The sequence below is a fragment of the Kwoniella mangroviensis genome, chromosome 2 (genome assembly GCF_000507465.2).
Source record: "Kwoniella mangroviensis CBS 8507 chromosome 2, whole genome shotgun sequence".
NCBI lineage: Eukaryota > Fungi > Basidiomycota > Tremellomycetes > Tremellales > Cryptococcaceae > Kwoniella > Kwoniella mangrovensis.
Window position 1 is genome coordinate 2060729 of NC_088828.1, and position 21909 is coordinate 2082637.

General features: G+C 44.7%; 10 protein-coding genes across 10 annotated transcripts; 4 read left to right on the forward strand and 6 right to left on the reverse strand.

Annotated features, from left to right (window-relative positions):
* Nucleotides 1-439: 439 nt before the first annotated feature.
* Nucleotides 440-1155, reverse strand: I203_107634 (uncharacterized protein; the record flags this gene model as incomplete). The annotated part of the gene is made up of 3 exons (XM_019145707.1): nucleotides 440-465; nucleotides 566-741; nucleotides 845-1155. The coding sequence occupies 3 exons, from the start codon at nucleotides 1153-1155 to the stop codon at nucleotides 440-442; spliced, it is 513 nt and encodes a 170-aa protein (XP_019005526.1).
* Nucleotides 1156-1571: 416 nt separating this feature from the next.
* Nucleotides 1572-2095, reverse strand: I203_107635 (uncharacterized protein; the record flags this gene model as incomplete). The annotated part of the gene is made up of 2 exons (XM_019145708.1): nucleotides 1572-1738; nucleotides 1792-2095. 2 exons carry the CDS (start codon nucleotides 2093-2095, stop codon nucleotides 1572-1574), a joined length of 471 nt encoding a protein of 156 aa, XP_019005527.1.
* Nucleotides 2096-2819: 724 nt separating this feature from the next.
* I203_107636 (uncharacterized protein) lies at nucleotides 2820-3179 on the forward strand (the record flags this gene model as incomplete). Its single annotated transcript, XM_019145709.1, has 1 exon — nucleotides 2820-3179. One exon carries the CDS (start codon nucleotides 2820-2822, stop codon nucleotides 3177-3179), a length of 360 nt encoding a protein of 119 aa, XP_019005528.1.
* Nucleotides 3180-3376: 197 nt separating this feature from the next.
* I203_107637 (uncharacterized protein) lies at nucleotides 3377-3871 on the reverse strand (the record flags this gene model as incomplete). The annotated part of the gene is made up of 1 exon (XM_019145710.1): nucleotides 3377-3871. The coding sequence occupies one exon, from the start codon at nucleotides 3869-3871 to the stop codon at nucleotides 3377-3379; it is 495 nt and encodes a 164-aa protein (XP_019005529.1).
* Nucleotides 3872-4286: 415 nt separating this feature from the next.
* Nucleotides 4287-4890, forward strand: I203_107638 (uncharacterized protein; the record flags this gene model as incomplete). Its single annotated transcript, XM_019145711.1, has 3 exons — nucleotides 4287-4432; nucleotides 4518-4545; nucleotides 4627-4890. The coding sequence occupies 3 exons, from the start codon at nucleotides 4287-4289 to the stop codon at nucleotides 4888-4890; spliced, it is 438 nt and encodes a 145-aa protein (XP_019005530.1).
* A 520-nt stretch (nucleotides 4891-5410) lies between these two features.
* I203_107639 (uncharacterized protein) lies at nucleotides 5411-6872 on the forward strand (the record flags this gene model as incomplete). Its single annotated transcript, XM_019145712.1, has 5 exons — nucleotides 5411-5477; nucleotides 5561-5756; nucleotides 5914-6164; nucleotides 6282-6497; nucleotides 6634-6872. The coding sequence occupies 5 exons, from the start codon at nucleotides 5411-5413 to the stop codon at nucleotides 6870-6872; spliced, it is 969 nt and encodes a 322-aa protein (XP_019005531.1).
* Nucleotides 6873-7494: 622 nt separating this feature from the next.
* On the reverse strand, nucleotides 7495-9164 carry I203_107640 (uncharacterized protein; the record flags this gene model as incomplete). The annotated part of the gene is made up of 8 exons (XM_019145713.1): nucleotides 7495-7714; nucleotides 7815-7920; nucleotides 7998-8065; nucleotides 8159-8235; nucleotides 8318-8509; nucleotides 8612-8698; nucleotides 8785-8955; nucleotides 9105-9164. 8 exons carry the CDS (start codon nucleotides 9162-9164, stop codon nucleotides 7495-7497), a joined length of 981 nt encoding a protein of 326 aa, XP_019005532.1.
* A 918-nt stretch (nucleotides 9165-10082) lies between these two features.
* On the reverse strand, nucleotides 10083-15346 carry I203_107641 (uncharacterized protein; the record flags this gene model as incomplete). Its single annotated transcript, XM_019145714.1, has 3 exons — nucleotides 10083-12349; nucleotides 12409-14997; nucleotides 15094-15346. The coding sequence occupies 3 exons, from the start codon at nucleotides 15344-15346 to the stop codon at nucleotides 10083-10085; spliced, it is 5109 nt and encodes a 1702-aa protein (XP_019005533.1).
* Nucleotides 15347-17234: 1888 nt separating this feature from the next.
* On the reverse strand, nucleotides 17235-19340 carry I203_107642 (uncharacterized protein; the record flags this gene model as incomplete). The annotated part of the gene is made up of 7 exons (XM_019145715.1): nucleotides 17235-17324; nucleotides 17393-17585; nucleotides 17657-17768; nucleotides 17879-18189; nucleotides 18284-18930; nucleotides 19001-19191; nucleotides 19250-19340. 7 exons carry the CDS (start codon nucleotides 19338-19340, stop codon nucleotides 17235-17237), a joined length of 1635 nt encoding a protein of 544 aa, XP_019005534.1.
* Nucleotides 19341-19893: 553 nt separating this feature from the next.
* On the forward strand, nucleotides 19894-21547 carry I203_107643 (uncharacterized protein; the record flags this gene model as incomplete). The annotated part of the gene is made up of 4 exons (XM_019145716.2): nucleotides 19894-20435; nucleotides 20513-21041; nucleotides 21149-21413; nucleotides 21504-21547. 4 exons carry the CDS (start codon nucleotides 19894-19896, stop codon nucleotides 21545-21547), a joined length of 1380 nt encoding a protein of 459 aa, XP_019005535.2.
* Between the last annotated feature and the right edge of the window lie 362 nt (nucleotides 21548-21909).

A 21909-nucleotide genomic window follows, 5' to 3' on the forward strand; every position in this document is an offset into this window, starting at 1 on the left:
CAGCAAACATGATAACGCGTTTACATTGTGTACAGTGATCCAATTATCATGAGATCATACGTGTACAAAACGTCGTGGTCATCAACTCATTGTGGCGTGTGTCATCTGATCATCCATGATCAAATACATCATGCAGAGATTACCTCTTGTACTGCGTCCTATGAGCTCGCAGAGCCTTCAACACGCTGTAGCACCAGTGAAAGGATACTGTAATTTTCACGCCACCTTTGATAGACTGCTCCCACCTGATCTCATCATGGAATAGCATTTTTGGTAAAAATCAGATTTCCATTCGTGAATAAAGTACTATACAGTACGTTATGCTCCACAATACGTTGTGCTCAATTGCGTTTCGGATATTGTAAGCTATACTGTACATATAGATGACGGTTTATACAAATGACTATCTAAAGACTAAGGGGCAGATAATCTTGAATTATTAAGTATTATAATCGGTGGTCCATCCTTAAAAGAAAGTAAACTGTAAGCGATCGTATACTGTGCCATGTCATAACCTGCCGCAAGCGAGGTCCGATATTTAGTATTGTCCCCGTACTATACTCACGTTGTTTGATAATTGACATAGACTGTTCATCACCTCCAGCACAAGGGTATAACCGAATAGAATCCTTGGTAACTTTATCAATGTCAACCCCTTCGATGGCACTCAGACAGTATTTCGGGTTTGACGTGGAAGTTGGATCACCAACGGATATTCTACCTTGATCATCTATCATCCATCTGTATAATAGCATATAGGATAACAAATCAGTTAAGAGTTCTACAGTCTTTTAAATCCGGCTAAACAATCAGTTTAAGTTGGCTGTGGCTCGACCGAACTTACTTCTGTCTCTCAACGGACTGATCAGGTTCTGTCAATCGTACGTTCTGATCATCCCCAATAGGATCAACGGACTCCAAAGCGAATGCGTTCGAGGGATTATGTACGGTGAGACTACCTGGGAAAGCGATATTCCAAGCCCATTTCTCGGCACCCTCATCGCAATACCCCGTTCTCAGATATGGCATCCTGACGTTACCTTCACCTAATACGTCGCCTAGACAATGCGAGGTGTTGCTGAACAGTTTGAGACGGAAAGCACCGTCGTCCCCCGTTCGAATACCGAGATTGGGGTCGGGGCTGAAAGATGTCATGGTCGAAGGGGGGATTGCAGTGGCGGTTGAGATTGAGAAGAGGGATAAGACAGATAAAGAAAAGGCTGCTGGTAAGTGCATGTCAAGACACAATGATGATGTACTTTGGCAATGGAGTCAGTAATCGGACGATGTGTTTGTTTGTTTAGTGTGTAATTTCAAGTATTGCTGAAATCGACAGAGAATGGGAGAAGATTACAATCCCTTCAATTCGACCCGATAGGTGTCTTTCTATCTTACCATTGTGAATGTAGAAATTACCTGCCTTTCTTCCATAAAGGATGAGATCCATCGTGAAAGGTAAAGTACAAAACATGTCGATCTGAAACCCGATTCATCACTGCCTCCCATTCATGTCGACATTTTCAGTCACAGAGCTAGCAATAGTCTCCTTTTTCTCTCTTCATACTAATCCCCTACACTCCAGTCAGATCAACTACATCACTCGTCTTCTTCTGTTTCTTTTGACCCTTCCCATCCTGTTGACCTAATTCCTTCCCCGAAGTCACACCTGTAGAAGCTCTTTTCTTTCCCTTGGTTTTGGGTTGTTTGGGGGTTGTTTGGGATAAACCATCTTCATCTCCTTAACCTCGACAAAACAAGTATAATTCCTACCCGTCATGAACATATGTTCACCCGAGAAACATTCCGTGTGGCAATTGGGATCTTTCATCGTACCATCTTGATCTACACCACCTCTCGAGATCAGGATCTTGTATGCTGCCTGGTTGGCCTCGTGGATTGACGAATAGGCGAATTTAGTAGGGACTTTTGTCCGTCCCTTGCGGTCCTGATCGTGCTCGTACGTGTGTTCGAGGATTATATAGACTGTTTCAGGTTGTGCATCTGAGTCGGACGCTTGGATGGGGTTTGATTTTACCGTATGGGAAGGATCGGAGTTGAGAGGGAAGGCATCAAGGATGGACGATGAGGGATTCATTATAGTGGTGACTTGTCTTGGTTCTTGGGTTTGTCGGTTTCTTTGAGTGAGCGATTTGGGCTGTTGGGGATGGACGTTCTTTTCACTCCATGGAAGAACAGACTGTGAGTGCTTCCTCGAGTATTCATGTGATGCACATGGAATCTTCAGTTGATACGACCAGACCAAGTAGATTACGCTAAGATCACACGCGTCGCACCCTTACGTCATTCGCATCCCGTCTTTCATCTCTCATCTCGATAACCAGTTCTGGATAACACATACTTTTGCAGATATAACTACATCTGTAAGCATACCTTCTCTTTAGATCCGGAGGTATCTTCCATTTCACAGTGACCCGAACGATATATCACGTATTCATGGAGCGACATAACGAGTTCAACGACAGTACTGACCTCTTAGAAAGTTACTGAACGTACGAACAAGCCAAGAAGAAAGCGAAAAAACTCCTGCTGGAAGAATCGGATGAAGACGATTTCGAGACTTTGGAAGAGAACGAGGAAGATGGGGTATATGAGATAGTAGGGGCGTTCGAAGAAGGAGAGGAGTATAAATGCTATACTTCCACAGCGGAGATTGATAGTCCCCCCACTCAAAAATCCTTCGAACAAGAATAGCGAGAAGAGATCCGCCCCTTCACCTCCTCCTGATTCACCTACAACGTCCAAAACGTAAAGCCGCAAATAACAGAACTACCTCAACTGGAAATATATTATACTCCATCATGCGAGAAGATTCTACAAATAGATATAATGGTGATGGATCGTATGATACTGAGAGGTATGAACATGGATTATATACATCGTGGGAAAAAGCTAGAGAAGCTGCTTTGGGACTAGTAGATGAAGAGTTTGAAGGTGATAAAGATGATTATGAGAGATACGAGGTGTCGGATGAAAAAGAGAATGAGAATTATGAATTGAATGTGAGAGACATGGAAGGTGATGAGTACAAGATATGGATTGAAAAGAAAGAGGTGAAAGGGAAAGCTCCATCCGGACCGAAAGGTAAAGCCAAGGGAAGGGAGAAGCCACCATCGAAACCTCAGGCAAAGGTGCAAGCGAAGAAGAAGGGAAACGAGTGATAAAAGTGAGAGACGATCTCTAGTTTTTCAGAATCTAAAAACGGGAATACATGAGGTTTTATGCTACGTATATCTGTATTTCTGGCAAATGGAGAATTTCCTGTACTTATGACACTATCAGCATATTGTTGTATTAAGTCTGCTTACTTGAACGTACCCATATGGATCACTTCATCCGAGCGACCGTAATCGAACGACTATTTCTTAGTTCTCCCACCTAGCTTGGCAGTTTGCTTGGTTCTGGTGGAAGTCTGTCTACCAATGACAGACGTCTTGGACGTCGAACCAGATTTGGCTGTAGACTTCCCTTTCGCTTTCGCTTCGATTTGTGGTCGTGGCTTCATAACAGTTTGTTTCGCTTTCGCAGACGATGTAGCTTTCGCTGTCTTGGTACCTGAAGGATCTTCTTTCTCCACTTGCTCTTTGACAGTATAGACCCTCATTGTTTCACCTTCCTGGAAAGTAGCTTTCATCTCATAATAATCTTTCTTCTCTTCTACCGATTTCACCCAGAAAGATACGTTCTCTTCCCATTCTTCGGATAGATTGGTCTCGGCAACCGACTTGGCCGCTTTGAAAGTTGGGTATGTACCGATAACATCCTCATACGAGTATCGTTCGGCGTTGGGATACCATGTCGAGCTGGGTTTGCTGGTCTCGCGGATTACCTTGTAAGTGGCTTTGGGGGGCATTTTGTATGGTATGGATGTGGATGTGTATATTATCAATCGGAAGACAGAAGAGGATATCAATCATGCATTCTTGCGTGCTCTGTCCTCTTATAATCTTATAATGACCCACGATATCAACTTCACTTCTTACACGTCAACTACAGTCACCCAACATTCCCATCCAGTCAACTCGTTGTCATTTCTCATTACCATGATAACTTGTGATATCGAGTGGGGAATGAGGCAGGTACGAATCGGACTTGGTCCGGATATCCGGTACCGGACCAATCATGTCCTATGACATTACGAGATGACTCGCAGAATGCAATGGTAGTATTACATTTACGGCAGTCCTCTTGTCTATATATATGTTGGAATAACAAGATACTGGTCCAGCTGCATTTCCCACAGAAATTCGATATATAACTCCTTCATCATGCCACCATACACACCCATACTACTTCAACATGTCAACCTGCCCGTTCCGAAAGGTACATTACATCTAGCTCAGGAGTTCTACGGAGAAGTCATTGGATTTGAGAATGATCCTGTACCGCAACTACAGAGGGAAATCCTTCTATGGTGGGTCAACTCTCTCCAGCTATAGTCGTACTCTATCTCGTCCTGGTTTTAAAAGACAAAGCTGACTTGTTACGTTCATGTTTAGGTTCAGGATAGGAGACGGTCCGCAACAAGTGAGTCATGGAAGGCTTATCTCTAATTCGCATAATTCGACCTGTCTAAAACAGTAAGCTGATTAACACGTATGTGTATAGATCCACGTAGCGTTCGAGAACATCTCACCCGACTCCAAGGTCATTTCATCCCGTCATCCATGTTTTCAAATTTCCTCGCCCGAAGCACTCCTCTCATTCCAAAAAAGGATATACGAGCACAAGCAGTCTGGCGCAGAATCATCAGCGTTGGAGTGTGATCAACCGGGTGAAGAGAACTCGGGTGCGAAAGGTGTAGAGTACCCTACGAGGTTCTTCGTGAGGGATTATGCTGGTAATAGATTGGAGTTTAGTGCGCCCAATTGAATGGACATGTAGTAGGAGGACGGAGGACTGTACATTTGTAGGTGTGTTGTGACCATTGAGCTGAAATGCTTGTTATCGGGGTCCCAACTATTACACTGTGTAGTGGCTGCTGTCCTTTGCTCCTGCTCATGCAGTGTGTGTCATGCATCGTCATTATGTGCAGTAGTATTTTGCTATAGTACTCGTATAGTTTGTATTCGTCTGTTTGTTGGTCGTTGAATACAAATCGCTGAAACACGATTAGAGGGAAAGGAGATGATTCAGGATCATTAGTATATTAAAGTGTAACAAGACAGATTAATTAGCGTATCAGTCTGAACTTAACCGTTTGAGATATGGCTTGTGCGTTGTTTAGTTTTTTTTAGTCTGCTACCATTCATTTCATTTGTCAACATCCTCCAACATAAGATTACACGTAGAGGCAGTACTTGCTATTACGAGTACTTGCTACCAGCATCATTCTCCTTCATCACTGCTCTTATCTGAATAACGAAACGACTGATTCATAACGAAACCTATCATGCCTCCTAAACGACCGCCTCCCCTTCCCAAAAGCCTCTTCGCACCTCAAGGACCTCTCAGTCCATGTATGTCCTCCTTCACTTCATACTTCTGCTTATGACAAACACCAGTGACTGAGTTAATTTTCTCTTGGTTCAATCCGTTGTAGCTTCAGCCCCTTTACCTCCTTCACCATCGACGATTCACCCGGAATTCATCATTGATTCTCACTCGTTCATCAAGAAGATCGAACCTACCCCTGATCCGATATACGATGGTCTCGACCCTTCCTTCCCCCGTCCTCCTGTGAGGAGTGCAGTACAGGTGAAAATGGATGTATCGGCCGAACCTGCCCAAGCTGTTCTGTGAGTAGCCGGTGGTTCTCTATGGTCACATCCACCGCAATCAATGGGGTCATAGATCACATGCACTACTATCCCTTTGGAAACCATTATTTGATTGCTATACTACCTATCATAGCGGAAGTAAGGAAGGATGAGCTGATGACGGACTTGTTTTTAGCGGAGTCAAACCATTCTCCATCCACCCAACCATTCTCAACCTCACCTTAGTGACTCCACCCAGTATAACCAACATTGCCAAGGGTGCTGTCGACATCATCGTACCTTCCACATTCCCCTTATCAGAGAAAGAATGGGATCTTCTGGAAGAAGCTGTGAATGCACTGGATGGATGTTGGGGTAAACCGGAAGGTGGGGGGAGTACACCGGTAACGGGTGAGAATGGGAAAGAACCTGGAAAAGTTGTAATTTGTGAGTTGACATTGAAAGATCTGACCTGTACTCGTATCTCTCCCTCGTCACAGATAGACTCAATGTCAACTCCCATTTTCTTTCAATCTCATTGATGATGTTTTCTTTCCCCAATAGCCGGAATCCTCCCTCCTCCACTGACCAAAACCTCTACCCCCCTCCTCAACTCCGACGCATACAACCTCCATCTCGCTCGACTTGCCAACCTCTCCTTACACGCCAACGTATACCTCAAAGCCTTACCTCCAGTCGTGGACATCGTCCAGGGGAAAGAGAGCGAGGGGAAATGGTGGGATGATCGTAAAGAGTTGGAAAGGGTTTTGAGGATGTATAGTGGGTATCGGATCATTTCTTATATCTTCGCTTTAAGAAGTATACAAACCTCCGTAACTTCAGTCGAATACCTCTCGTATGCTCGTAACGATCGTAAAGAGTTCAGACTGATGAATCATTTCATTTCATTTCTTAGTCTCCCCTGCTATTGAAGCGTTCGGTGGTCATCGTATCATATTCGGTTCCACCCCTGCCTTACCTCTCGCCGACTTGACTAAAGTGTCCCCCATTCCTGGCGATTTGGAACAACCCATATCGAATGGTGAATGGTATTCCGTCTTGAGGAGGGTTATAACCCAGTTGGGAGAAGGTAAAGAGGAGTTGACGGGTGTGATGGGTGGAAACGCCGCGACAGTTTATCGATTGGCTCATTAATGGGTATGAGCTATTAGACTAGAATAAAATGTTTGCTAGACTGGTTGAGTAATAAGATTGCTCGGAATAGTTCGAGGAAGTGGTTATACGGCATACGATTCATATTCTATCAAGGTCGAAAACTCATACGGATAGGAAGATGGATTACATATAACATAATGCGAAAAAAATTCATAGGAAGGAATTCGGATAACATGAAGGAAGAGGTAATGACGATGACGAGAAGACTGTATATTCACTTGATGCATATTCATAACGATTATTTGGACCTGACTACTTGATTCTCGATGTTCGCTTTGCTGAATTTGAAAATATACCTACACAGTCTAAACTCGGTCGCTATCAATCTCCATTTGAGATAGCATGACTGATACAGCTCCAGATCGATAATTATGGGTATGAGTATACTGACAACGATCGAAAATCTCGCTATCAATTTTGACACAATGACCCTCAGGTTGACCACCAAGCATGGAATGACTGGACATCAGAACGATACATGACATCTCAAGGCACTTCCCATTTACTTTCAGGTTCGAACAAACTAACGATACATATACACTTATACTACTAGAGGTGTTATCGAAAAACCTTTGAAGGCTTCTTTCGTCACGAGGCTCGTTTATCCAGCAACGATGGCTCCACCATTGACATGGATACTCTGACCACTGATGAAACTAGCATCTTGACTTGCCAAAAACACGTATGCCGGACCGAGCTCGGAAGGTTGACCGATTCGACCGATGGGCGCGGGGGAATTGTGCCATTCTTTCATTTGATCTTCGGACATTGCTGCTGGTTGGAGAGGGGTCCATACTGGTCCGGGACAAACTGCGTTGACTCTAATATACAAAATGCACATTCAATAAGATCAGATCAGATCACATACCCGATCAAGACTTGAGATTGACTGAAAGAGGGTGAGGGGAACGTGAAACTGACCTGATACCTTTCGATAGCAATTGGTTGGATAGACATCTGACCATAGCTACTTGAGCTCCTTTGGTCATACTGTAGTCTACCAACATGGGAGGACCAGCGTAAGCGACTAGCAAAAAAGAAAGGCAGATTAGTCCATTTTCAAAGCAAATATATATATATAGCTGAGAGTGTGAGAGTACTCACCTTGAGAAGCTGTGACGATGATGGAACCTCCCTTGGGAATGTGAGGTACAGCAGCTCTGGTCATAAAGCTATAGAGATTCACGAGACACGACAATCAATCAGTCAGTCAAATTGTCTACGTTGCAAGTGAGTGGGAGTGGCGATCTGTGTAAACAACTCACAAAGTACCATAGATGTTGGTCTTGATAGTTCTATCGAATTGCTCGGTGGTGATATCGGTAATATCAGGGATAGAGTACTACAAAAATAAAACATCGTATCAGCTACAATCCAAAGACAGTGATGTATGGATGCATGAAGTCTGATAACTCTGAACTCACCATGACACTAGCGTTATTAACCAATACGTCGATCTTACCCCAAGCTTGTACGACACTATCGATCACTCTCTTACAACCTTGTTCGTCCCTTATATCTTGAGGAAACAAGAGACATTGTCCACCAGCTTGAACGATCAGTTGTTTTGACTTTTCAGCATCTTTTTGTTCTTCTGGCAAGTAAACCAATGCGACCTAACACCCCCAGGTAGCTCGATCAGCATCCCGGAAATTGAAGAATAACAGCAACAGTAGTAATGGGAACAGTAAATGTGTGAAATGGTTAGATGTACTCACATCGGCACCTTCCATAGCAAACATCACAGCAGCCGCTCTACCTATACCTGAATCACCTCCAGTGACGATCGTCTTTTTGCCTAGGAGCTATGATGACCATCATACATCGATATCATCAGTATTACACGATATCTGTCTATGCGATTTCGATGAGAAAAGAGTGTTTGACTCACCTTCTTAGCAGCTTTGTATTGAGTGAAATCCTCATCACCTTCCTGCAAAGTTGCCGGGGAAGGTTTCTTGGTCATATCATCTTGGATACCCACTGCTCGATCTACCTGAGATTCGATAGGGAAATCACCAGGTTTGGCAAATTCTCCTTTGGAGGCGGTCTCACCGCCTGGCTACATCGAGAGACATAGGTAAATGTCAGCATCTCTAGGTTGGATGGGCGATGATCGGGAATACCGTAGTAATCAAGGTTACGATCACGATTGGTGTACAGACAACAGACAAAGCGATACTCGAGTGGGATAAAGAGAGATTCACTCACAGCAGCAGTAGCGCTCTCACCACCTGTAGCTCTATCAACAATTGATTTGACTGTGTCCATATTGTACAATTATTCTTTGTTTGTATGATTTATAACTTTAAAAACAGAGGGGAAAATCTCTCAGCCTATGTACCTCTTGTGTACATATATATCGTTGGAATCAACCGATGAGGTCGTCTTGCCATGTAGATGACAGCTGACTGACGGAAGTCATTCATACACCGTGTTTCGTACGCTGTTGGCCTTATGACGTCGGTTCCACAATTGGACTTTCCTCTCCCAAAAACCAAACAGTCCTCATACTCCAGTGCATACGTAGTGCATCCGATACATGTGTTACCTAGAACTGCTCCTACCGATCATTTGGATTTTACGATATGTTATCCAAGTATTGACGCAAGGACAAGAGGATCGAACATGAAATGGGAATCCAGAACTCAGATATTCGTATCTTTAAAGCTCTACGTCATATCAAGTGCGTGCCTGGCGACAACCTCCACCCACCCTATCTCTCATGCGCATATATCTGTGAATGTGTCCTCGCCAACAATCACTGTTGTTGTGCACATGTAGGATGTATATATCTTTGCATTAACATCCCAAGTGTCTTGAGATAACTAACTATCCTATAATCTTAAACCTGATAAAAAGACAAAAAGGGTCCAATCGAAGTTAACAAAAATGAAATCAGAATGCAAAAAAGCTGATGGTAGAACGATAAACGAAACCTGATCAGATAAAAGTATATAATTGTGATGATCCTATGGTATCTTTATTTTGGCTCAGCCATGATTCATGCGAGTAGAAGATCGAGGGTTGGGAAGGGCGGAAGGATGCGGTAGGAGGAGGGAAGGGGAGGTTCTAATTAATGTCCTAAGTGTTTTCAATTGGTTGTTGATAGCAAAAGGCGTATCCGTAAAAGTTGCTAGAAGAGTTCATTCTATTGTCCATCCTTTAATTTTTATTTCACAAACAGATCTATTCACGTAATGTACCATAATCCCTGAATTCCAACGAATTCGCTTGCAAAGTAGGATTAGAGATCAAAGCTTTCGATACAGGTTTACCCACTGCACTTCTCCTCTTCGCTCCCTGTTGAGATCCAATCGAACTATTCAAAGTAGTCGGAGAATGAGGTTGGTTGTTATAATTCAGGTTCATGTTCGAAGTGGATGTACCAAGATAAGACCTGGTGGCAATGTCCTCAAATGGGTTCTGAGATATTCTCGATCTACCTTGTGATTGACCTTGTTGGTGGGGATTCTGGAACCAGGAAGTACCAAATACGGAAGGCCCATAATTTGGATTCGTGGGTGACCTCGAATCTCCCGAGCCGGAATAATTGGACGAAGACGCACCGTAACTCTCTCTTTCAAGTCTTTGCTGTTCCCTCATTGATCGGTCGTTCTCAAATGGTGAAGCGTAGAAAGAACTGGGTCGATCATCAACCTCACTAGCAGCGATGGAAGGTGCCATCGACACCCTCCTTGAATTGCCGTTCCAATTAGATTGAGCGTACACCTCAGACATAGGTCGATGATCACCAAACATCGACATGTGCTCGGATAATCTCTTGTGAACCGCTTTATCGTTTGATTTCTTGACTCTCTTGTAGATCCAATAGACCAATCCTATCCACAAGATACCTCCGATGGCAACACAGACTCCGATGATGATGTTTCGTTTCCTATTACTATCCGACGATCCGCTGGTAGTCGACGACGACTGAGGAGCGGTCTCAGAGGATGCAGCAAGTGGGAAAGCAGTGTTGATCTGAGCGGCCAAAGCACCTTCTATACCCGTCTGATTGTAGAGGGGTGAAGAAGAGGTCTTGATATAGGCGTTGAGAGTATCAAAATATTTGGTCGGGATGTATGACATGTATTGAGTGAGGAGCGAAGTCTTATCTCCATCCCAGGCGGCAGGTTGGTATACTTGAAGACCATAAGTCTTCACGTCGGACGTATCGATCTCAAGCGCATTGCTGATCAAAGTAGGGAAAGTGTTGAGCAACTGAGATGTAGCATCAGACGAGTTGACTACAAACCACCAAGGATAGTAATCTGCCGAGAGCAAGATCGCAATCAAGGTCTTGTCCTGGATAGGATCGTCCTCTCCGCCCGAGCCAGCGGTAGCATCATTCGCAACCGAGTTGGCAGGAACGATCAACGTTGGCATACTGCTAGGAATGGTAGCTACCGAAGGGGTACTGGTGGTGGCAGTGGTTTTGGTACCAGTGGTAGTAGGAGTGTCGGAAGTAGACTCGCTAGTCCACTCTTCAGTCGATGACGCTTGAGTGTAACCAATCAACCAGGTTTGCGTAGGAGTGTAAGCTTCATCTGTCGTGCTGGTGACGTTATAGGATGATGTCGATGAAGCAGTGACAGATGCTGAACTCCATTCGGATTCTGTTGAGGTAGGTACGAAAGTGCTAACACCAGTCCCGTTGACCGAAGGAGTCGAAGTAGCGGTGTAAATACTACTGATCGCATCCGATGGGATAGCGGAAACCGAATCAGTGGCCGATGTCTCATTGCCGGACGTTGAGCTGGAGACCTCATCAGAAGGATTAGCAGTGGCAGTAGCTGATACTCCGGAGGATGTGCCTGCATCGGAGCCATTGATGATGGTGGTTGGCTCTTGCGATAGGGTAGTGGGTGTTCCATTACTAAGCGACTCCGAGGCGGTCGGGGTTGATGAAGTGGTGGGCTCATCAGATTCGAATACGGATGAAGCGACTGAAGTGAAGGGGGCAGACGAACTCTCAACATCCGTCATAAGTGAAGGCGATGAAGTAGGTTCCGTGAGAGAAGATTCGGTTTCAGTGGCGACAGAGGAAGCGTTCGAGGCGGATTGAGCCGATTCCTCACTTGTACTGGTGACCGGTAAGAAGCTTGGTTCGGTGGTGCTTGTGGCTGATGTTCCTACCTCTGAGGTGACAGGCACAGTCTCGACAGAAGGCGTTGGGCTGGTCAGGTCGGCTGTGGAGGTAGTATCAGTGATTGTGGGGGGTGGGGAAACCTCTGAAGTGGCAGCAGAATTTTCAGTCGGTGATGAACTCGATGTTTCCACAGCTGAAGTAGTTGGAGCATCACTAGTAGTGGCAGCTTCATTTGATGACAATTGAGAGGATGTTGCTACCTCGCTGGATTCCGGTTCTTCACTGGATGTAGTCGAGGGTATGGCTTCAGCAGCAGGCTGAGTCGTGGTAGCCGCTGAGGGGGGGTCGCTCGTACCGACCGAAGCTGAAAGGAAGACATGAGTTAGTTTAGTGGTTCAAGGGTATGACGATTGTTAGCCTCACCTGCAATACTAGCTCCAACGCTGACAAGAGGCGTTTCAGAAGTAGCGGCGGCGGTGGCGCTATCCGGTGAAGAAGTCGCAATGGTGGAAGTAGCTGGTTCTGTTTCCGAAGCTATCGAAGTGGATGTTGCAGTGTTAGCTATTGAGGTTTCAACGAAAGCGGGAGCGAGTGGAATCGCGCTTGAATCAGTAGTTGAAGGTTTCGAAATTGTGGTAGAAGGAATTGCGAAAGTTGAGGACAAAGATACTGAAGATAGAGTCTCGAAAAACGAAACACGCGAAGGGGTGAGGTTTAAGGGAGAGAAGGTAATAGAATTTGTCAAAGAAAATGAAGGTTCAAGAAGAGAACTACTGGAAGAAGTGGCAGCAAAAGCGAAAGTAGAAGTCAAAGCCGGTGTCCAAGATGAAGAGGAATTCCAGCTTGCAGAACTATCTGCAATCAGCCAAGGTGATGATGCAGAAGAGACCGTGTCGGATCCTTTGATTGTTTGATCCCACGGAGATGAAGCGAGCTCATTAGACACACCAAGAGCAGTGATGGCGGGAGTGGAAGATTCCGACACTGATGACCAGTTTCCAAAAGATGAAGATGCCGTCGATTCATTCCAAGACGCTGCAATGGTTGTACTGATGCCAAACGTTGCGATGCTAGTACTAAACCATGCTGCTGATTGGGTTGAGGTAGAAGGTAAGTCCAAGGTAGATGTAAATGGAGGTGAGACCAATGTTGAGGTTGTCGCCTGCCCATCAGGCATGGTGGTGACAACATTGGAAGTGGTTGAAGAAACCCACTCGGAGATTGAGGTGGAAGCGGTCGTCGCCTCAAGATACGATGACGTGTTTGTAAGGCTTAACCCGGAAGTCGAAATATTTTGTAATGAGGAATCGGTAGCGGAAGTTGACCAAGTCTCTGAGGGCCGAGATATGGGATCTAGCACAGAAGAGGGAGATGATGTCGAGATATTGTAGACAGAAGTTGTAACATGCCCATCTGGATTCGTGAGCGTCGTAGCTGATATGCCGTCCGACCAAGTAGGTGAACTCGCAGCTGAGCTAGAATTCCATGCCACAGAGATCGTAGATGTTGATGGATTTTCAACAAGCGACGTTGCGTTGGGCGAAGAAGATGAGGCAGCCGATGTGGCCGTTGAGCTCGGTTTCGAATTAAATGAGGTCAAGGAAGATTCCACCGTTTCTGTGGCTTCAGTGGAGGGCGTCGAAAAGTCACCCGTTGACGACGCCGATGAGAGGGTCGAGGTGTCAGAAAGGATTGACGAGTCCATCCAGGTTGAAGTAGATTCGACTGGAGTTAGGGTCGATGACGAAGTCGCCGAATACCATTGAGCAGTAGTTGGAGACGTACTAAATTCACTCCTTGCAGAAGACGAGGTTTGTACTGAGGTATCAGACCAAGGAGGGACAGACTCAGCGGAAGATGATATCACTGGATTATCTAATGACCAAGTAGAGTTACTTATTTCCCATGCTGAACTGGAAGTGATCATAGCAGGATCGCTCCATGAAGATGCCGAATCCGTGATGGACTGGGAAAGCGAAGGAGATGTCGGTGTCACGCTGATTGATGCTTCAAGGGACCAGGTAGATGTCGAAATGCCCGAAGTCGAATCACTCCAAGCAGATGAAGTAGACTGCATTGGCTCCTCTGACCGTGATTCGACAGATGGTATTGAAGCTCCAGTAGCTGCATGGGACGACCAAGCAGAATTACTTGATTCCCACGCTGCATTTGAGGTGATAGATCCAGGGTCAATCCAACTTGAAGAAGTAGGTTGAGCCGCCGGATCAGTGGTAGATTCGGACCAAGATTCGACAGGTGATGTTGCTGATGTACTGGCAGACTCGTCCCGTTCACTTGATGTGGGTTCAACACCTGTTGATGCGTTTTCGTTTCCACCTCCTTCTGCCCATTCATTCTCCTGCCTCTTGTGTCCATTTGCGAAACGAGCATTTCTTAATCTTGATCTTGACGTGTGTCTTGAGTGAGTTGGAGGTAACTTCCTTGCACTTGCGAATATTATAGGCGAATGCCATCGCCATTGTCCATTATGAAAATTTCGAAAATGAGATGATAAAATTGAAGAAAGAAAATATCGATGAAATTGAAAATTTAAGATTGAAATAGAAGTAACATTAAGGTTGAATAAAGAAGTCACTTGAAAATTGAAATTATACATGAGCTTGAGCTTGAATTTGGACTTACTTATTATAGTGTTACCAACTGCATCGATTGTAGTCGTTGATGCCTCTTCCGATATTGAGGTTGGAGTAGAGGTGGAAGCAGCTTCAGTGGTGATACTGGATGTTGATTCCGCTGATGAGGTCGAGGTGGGTTCAGGTGAAGAAATGGAGGTCGATGTTGATGCTGGTTCGACAGTCGAAGTGGAAGTGGAAGTTGAAGTGGACTCTATAGTCGAAGTGGTAAAAGCCAAAGTTGATTTGGCAGATCCTTCCGCCGACGTCGACGTTGACGAAGTAGTGACTGCCGATGACGACTCGATAGTAGAAGTAGATGTTGTATCCGATGGTGAGGCTGCAAGGTCAAGCAGACCATCCAATAATCCCACATCGGCTGAAATAACCACAAATCCAAAATTTCACACCGTCAGCAATCAATCAAACGTCCCTTCTATTTTGGGTGGTACAGAGCAAACAATGGAAGACTCACCATCTAAATCGAGGTCTAATTGCTTTTTGATCCTCTCCCTATTCCTCCACTGATTATCCACATCATCAATCTCTCCCGTCATCCAACTTTGTCTTTTACCTCTAGTATGATTCGACCTTCTTTCCAGCCTCGATGACGAGTGTTCATTGGCAGACACCAAATCCAATTGTCCGATAATACATAAAACCAAGATCAGAAACAATGGTCCATTTCCAAATCCAAATCTAGATCCTGATGACCTCATTCCCGTCATATTTCCAGAAAATCTCAGCCCGTAGGCTCTCTCTTTATCTTTCCCTACACAAGATCGTTTGTTATTTGTTGTCGTTGTCGTTGGTGTTGGTATTGTCAAAGAGCGTGAGGTAGATAAAACATGGAAGGCGACCGATTCTTTTGGTGATGACACTTTGACGAGAAGAGGAAGTAGTCAAGAATGGACTGGAGAATTGATGGATTGGTTTGATCTGATTTGGCGAGGGCCGTCCAGCGGGTTTGGGTTATCCAAGCTAAGGAGGTGAGAGATGAAAAGAAGGTGTCGCGCGTATGTGTAGGATTGATGAAAGGATACGAGTGTTGATGATTTACAAGTTTAAGTTTTCAGTGCTTTGCTGTTGCTGTTGGGTGAAAATGAGTGTGAGTTATGCTGTCGTGGTTGTAGTTGTGATGGCGGTGTTCGTGATGACGAGAGGGTAAGGTGGAGAGTAAATGGTGTATGATGGGATAGGGTGAGAAGAGGTGTGGTGGTTGTTGAGTTACAGAGTCAGAGTTGTTGTTGTTGGTGTCAGCGTAATGGAGAGAAAGGACAGAGTGGGAGTGGCGTCGTATAGGTAAGTGTAAAGGAACCAAAGCATAGGACATAGCATGTATCGCACAGACCATCAGCAAAGGACGATGACTGACACGAAGAACAGCCGAGACTTTGGGACATTGCATGAGAAGTAGAGGTCAAAGCGTGATGATGAAACAGGTAGATCCAATTGAAGAATCCGTGCTTCGCTCCTCCTTCCTCCTTACTCCTCTATGCTTGCCATACAGTATATATATGTACAGTACACTCCCATAGTAGGTTGTGTGTAAACTCACCTAGCCGTTTCGTTCATCCACTCACTCCAATCTCTTATTGTTTGTTTTTGGTTTCCCTATATCTGACTACGCGTGGAGCAAAGATGACGGAAAAAACACAGCGATCAACGTGTATGTTTTCTATCCTCTTCTCTTCACTTTCGTCGGACTATATTGGCGGTGTTGGTGAGTGGTCGTAAGTATGGTATGTATGGCGATGGATTAGATGTGTAGTATGGTGAAGAGATGATGAACATGAAAGAAAGACAGGAGAGATCTTCTTCATAGTCACAGCAAAACAGCTTCTTTCTCCATGTATGTCAGGGTATGTGCGAGTATGCTGTTGTCTCTCGGTGCGGTAGGCTTGAACCCATTTGTGATTTTTACCCTGAATCAAAGCAGAGAGATGTTTCGTTGTTTAATTGTGCCAAGGGGGCCAAGAGCCAGAACCCAATAAAAATCACACGCGCAGGTCGTATGCAAATACACATGTAGTAAATGACCACGTTCCTATATATAAACTTACCTAATACCTTGATGGAACGAGTCGAGACTTCCGCAGACACAAGTCAAACATCATAGTTGTACATAGTTGGAGTTTCTAAATTATCAGAAGGAACGGGGGTGTTACAACGATCGAAGATTCCTCTCTTAAAATTTAAAACCCAATGCACCAAGGGCGGTATATCTTAATCTTGAACGGTTCTTGTTCTTGAGGGGAGATAGAGTGCGATGAAGATCATAGCGACGCGTCAGGTTGGTGATACAGTACATCCAGAGAATTATGGTGGTGACTGCTGTTCCTCTGACATGCATGGATTCTTTCCCGATCGTATGGCTCAAAACGTCAAACCATTGTCAAGACACCAGATGCATGACGTTGCTACCCGATTGAAGATGTTCAGTCACATAATAATATGCATATACAAATAAGGCGAAGCCAATATCCAAATTTCGTCAGACCCAACCATCTACTTGGTCAAGGCGCAATTGTTCATCTTGTATCCTCTGGTGGAATCCCCCTTTTTGATAAGTTTTCAGAAATGATACTGCGAATGATCTAGCAAATCCATGACCGTCTATACAATCTCGTACTTATCAACAGTCAAAATTCTCTCCTGTGAGAAAGTTTGTTCTTCACCATTCTCGATCAACACAGCTTTAGCGACCTAACCCCCACGACCCCAAACACATTCAGCATACGCACATGGATTCGGAGTGGTCAGCAATTACTCACCTCGACGTCAGCTAAAGACCCTGAAGCTGCAAATCCGACAGAGACAGGGAAGAAGTCATCGGCTTCTCCTTGACATCTAAATTCTAACGATCCATTCGAATTTTCAGAATCGATCGTGTCGATGGTCCATACAAAGGAGTTACCAGAGAGTCGCCAGTCTGCATCGCCCGTCACTGATGGGAGGGAGCCGGAGCTAAAAATATCAATGAAACATCAGTATCTCAGGCTATACACATAAGCATACCATTGACGAAGTGGACTCACGGAACGGGTATGGATATGACAACATTTTTCAACGTCAGATGTTGAGCTTCGAGCTCGTACTCTACTGCGACATCTGAAGTACCATCTCCTCGAGGTTGGGGCCAAACGGTGACTAAAAGCAGAAATCGACCTGTCAGCTATCCGTCTCCCTTGAATCATACGTATTGTTATATCTATGTATATATACCACATATGCTACCATGCGATAGGAGGAAAACTCACCATTCAAAGGTACATTACTCTCATCTTTCGAAGTCATCCTCCACCTAAGTACCCCCAATCCTTGTCCAACAGGGAACGATCTCGAGGGATCTTTCAATCCTATGACCTTGTCACTTCCAGTGAATTTAGCCACATTGGGATGTTGCTTGAATTGCAATTCAGAGTAATCCTTGGGCGATAACGTCAATTTGATCTTGGATTGAGCTGCGTCGGTGATTCGTAGATCTAAATCACCTTTGAGTTCGAATGATTCCAGACCTCCATCTCGGAGGAGGGTTAGGGATAGTTGTTCTTTGATTGTTACGTGGATGCTGATATTGGAGGGTAAAGCAAGTCAGCAAACATGCCCCAAGTCGTAATGACCTTATGACAAAGTCATCCAAGTGCCATAAAAGATACACTCACCTATCTTGTTCAACCTTCTCCAACACATCAGCCGAAACTTCAGTCTCCGCCGCAACTTCAGGCTCAGGTTCATACTGTTGCTGATAAACAGGTTCATCCATTTCTACATCCTGTTCACCTCCAAGAGCAGCATTGATCAAATCCGATTGTTTCCCTTTCTTACCCAATTTCATACCTGATCCACTGAACTTGGGTTTCTGACTTTGCTGTTGTTGTTGAGAAGAAACGGCAGGTGATGAAGTTCGATATTCCTGTTGAGGAGGTTGATCATATCTAGGTACACTCGAATAACCTCCTTGTCCACCACCACCACCATATCCACCAGGTAAAGAAGATCTTGAACTAGCTTGATTCAGACGTTGTTGTTCTCTTCTTTGCATTTCTAATTGTTTAGCACGTCTCTTCAATTCCTCTTTCGCTTCTGCCTCTTTGTTTCTTGCGATAATCTCCTGAATCTTCTCTTCGTGCGATTCTCCTTCCAGGACGTTCCTCACTTGAGATAGGGATACGTTCTCCTTATATCCCAACGAAACTATCTCGTCGAATCCGCATAACAAGTCGAATGCGTGATGGAGGATAGCTGGTTCGGACATCGCTGGAGTAAGGGAGGAAATCAATCGAACGAGGAGTGAAAGAGTTTTGATATCCTATCGATGTCAACGGATCAGCCAGTCCTATACTACAGAGTCTACTGCTATCAGTGAGACTTGAACTCACCTGAAGGATGTTACTACCCTTATTGGTGATTAACAGAACATACAACTCTTCAAAAGGTTGATACACAAATCTGACATCGTTGGTTTCCACGGTGGTGTGTTGAGAGTTGACAGGGATGAGTTTGGGGAAAGCAGCGAGGAGACCATCGACTCTTGATCTTGGCATAGGTCGGAATTGCCTCGAGAGGAGGGCTGTAGGTATAATTGTCGTCAGCTTGACTGATTACAAGACAATGAAGATTCAGCTCACGTTTACCACTCCTCGTACAGATAGATGCGGCGAGAACGACCTGAGGCAATGTTAGCTGAATCTCACACGCTCGAACCAGGCAGCTCACCATTCTGCTGGGTTTATTGATGGGCCTTCACTGAGACTGAGCAATGTAGCTGTCGATAGTGTTGTGCTTGATGTTACTTGTCTGGTGTAGCACGAATGCAGCTGGACTACATCCATACAGGCCATTCCATTCAAGTGGACGTGGCATCAAGCGCGTCACTGGTGGTACGGTGTTATGATCCATAACTCCGCTGTGTGGCATTGGCCGCCTGTAGTTGAGTGATGTTGGGCCGCAACAGCGTGTCTTGGGTTCACTCCTTCCATCTCCTTTCTTTGCCCATCGCTCGTCTTCTTCTTCCTCTTCTTCTTCTTCCCAATTGCATACCGCAGCCTGAAAAGTAAACACGCATATTTCCTTTTCTCTCTCATCTCTCTCTCTCTCTCTTTCTCTTTCTCTTCTCTATCTGTCTCTCTCGTGTCATTCCGGGTCATCGGTTTTTCATTCTCATCGTATCTCATCACATCTCGACTTTTTCTGTTCTCTCAACTAAATCGAAATCAAGAATTCCCTCGAGTTCACTTTCTCCATCTCATCAACAAACAAACATCGTCAAAAAATGGAATACGTTGGACAACCTCAACCAGCCTCCAACCCTACCGGGGTACCTCCCGTCCCAGGTCAAGTTCCCCAACCCTACGGTCTTACACCAGGACAACCCGCAGAAGCACCCAAAAAACCTCATCTATACGTCGGCAACCTCTCAGCAAGAGTAACAGATTACATCCTCACCGAAATCTTCGCCGTGGCAGGTCCAGTAGTTCAAGCTAAGATCATTCAAGATAGAAATTTCCAACATGGTGGAATGAATTATGGTTTTGTCGAATATGCAGATATGAGATCGGCCGAACAAGCTCTCCAAACTTTGAATGGTAGAAAGATTTTCGATGCTGAAGTAAGAGTCAATTGGGCTCATCAAGGAAATCAAAACAAAGAAGATACTCAACATCATTATCATGTTTTCGTTGGAGACTTGTCTCCGGAAGTCAATGATGATGTTTTAGGTAAAGCTTTTGGTGCTTTTGGAAGTATGTCAGAGGCTAGGGTTATGTGGGACATGAACTCTGGCAAATCTAGGGGATACGGTTTCCTATCGTTCAGGTGAGTCTCTTGGACTGCTAGAGTATACTCTGTATGGAAGATATAGAAGGAGAAGCTGACAATTTGTGGATCTATAGAGAAAAAGCCGACGCTGAACAAGCTATTGCGACTATGAATGGCGAATGGTTAGGATCCCGAGCTATTCGAGTTAACTGGGCCAACCAAAAGACTCAAACTGGAACTGCTACCAACCGAGGACCAGGAGGTATGGGTTCTAATGGAGGTATGGGCGGATACGGAGGAGGAATGGGAGGTGGTTCACCAGCACCTTCGAATTTCGGTTCAACAGCTCTCCAATATGATTCTGTCGCCCAACAAACTCCAGAATATAACACTACCGTATACGTGGGAAACCTTATCCCTTACACCACTCAAGCGGATTTGATCCCTCTGTTCCAAGGTTATGGATATATTGTGGAGATTAGGATGCAAGCCGATAGAGGGTTCGCTTTCGTCAAACTTGATACCCACCAAAATGCCGCTTTGGCCATTACCCACCTCCAAAATCAACTTGTCCACGGTAGACCAATCAAGTGTTCTTGGGGTAAAGATAAAGGTGCGGATGGTGCTCAAGGTGGTCAAGGTGGTCATCAACCTTATCCCATGGTGAGTGATAGTTTTCCTTACATCCAATACGATATCATACGAAAACAGCAATATATTCATGAACAAACAATCAAAGCTAATTAACATTCATGTTGACCTCTATGTAGCAACACCAACAAATGGGCTACCCTAACCAATACAATTACTACGGAGGGTACAACTACGGACAAACGGGTGTCCCAGGTCAACCAGGTCAACCCGGTGGACATCATACCCCTCAACATGCCCATGGTCACGGTCAAGTAGGTCAAACGGGTGTACCTGGTGTACCGGGTCAAGAAGGTGCTCAACAACCTGCTGCCGCCCAAGGTCAATGGGATCCTGCGGCCGCCGCGGCATATTACCAAACTGGTGGATGGGGTAATTATTACTGTAAGTGATTCTCATAACGATACTTAGTCCCCCAAAAAAGTGAGGAAAAGAGAAAAAGGAAGCTGATTTATGGGAATGAATGATGAATAGCTCAAGGTCAAGATGGTGCCCAGAACCAAACTCAAACTCATTAGAACAAGAGTCTAAGATAGATAATATCATTCTGTCAAAATAATCAAATTAATGTGAGAAAAAAGAAATTCTACTACGTATCCAAGCAATAAATCAAGATAATACCATTCGCATCCATCTATGTGAATACTCTTTCTCTCTGTCTTTTCACTCGTAATTTTTTTGGTCATTTTCTTCAGTCTAGTTTTTCTTTCTTTTCTCTTTTTCAAGTTTAGGTTACAAAGCATGTATGAGTGTGAGTGGTGTGGATGAATATGTGATAGTGATGAAGATGCATGTTATGTGACGTCTCTCTAATCGACGAGATATAAAGTAAGATACAAATTGTCCAATACTAGACGGAGATACAAGTACATAGCAAGGG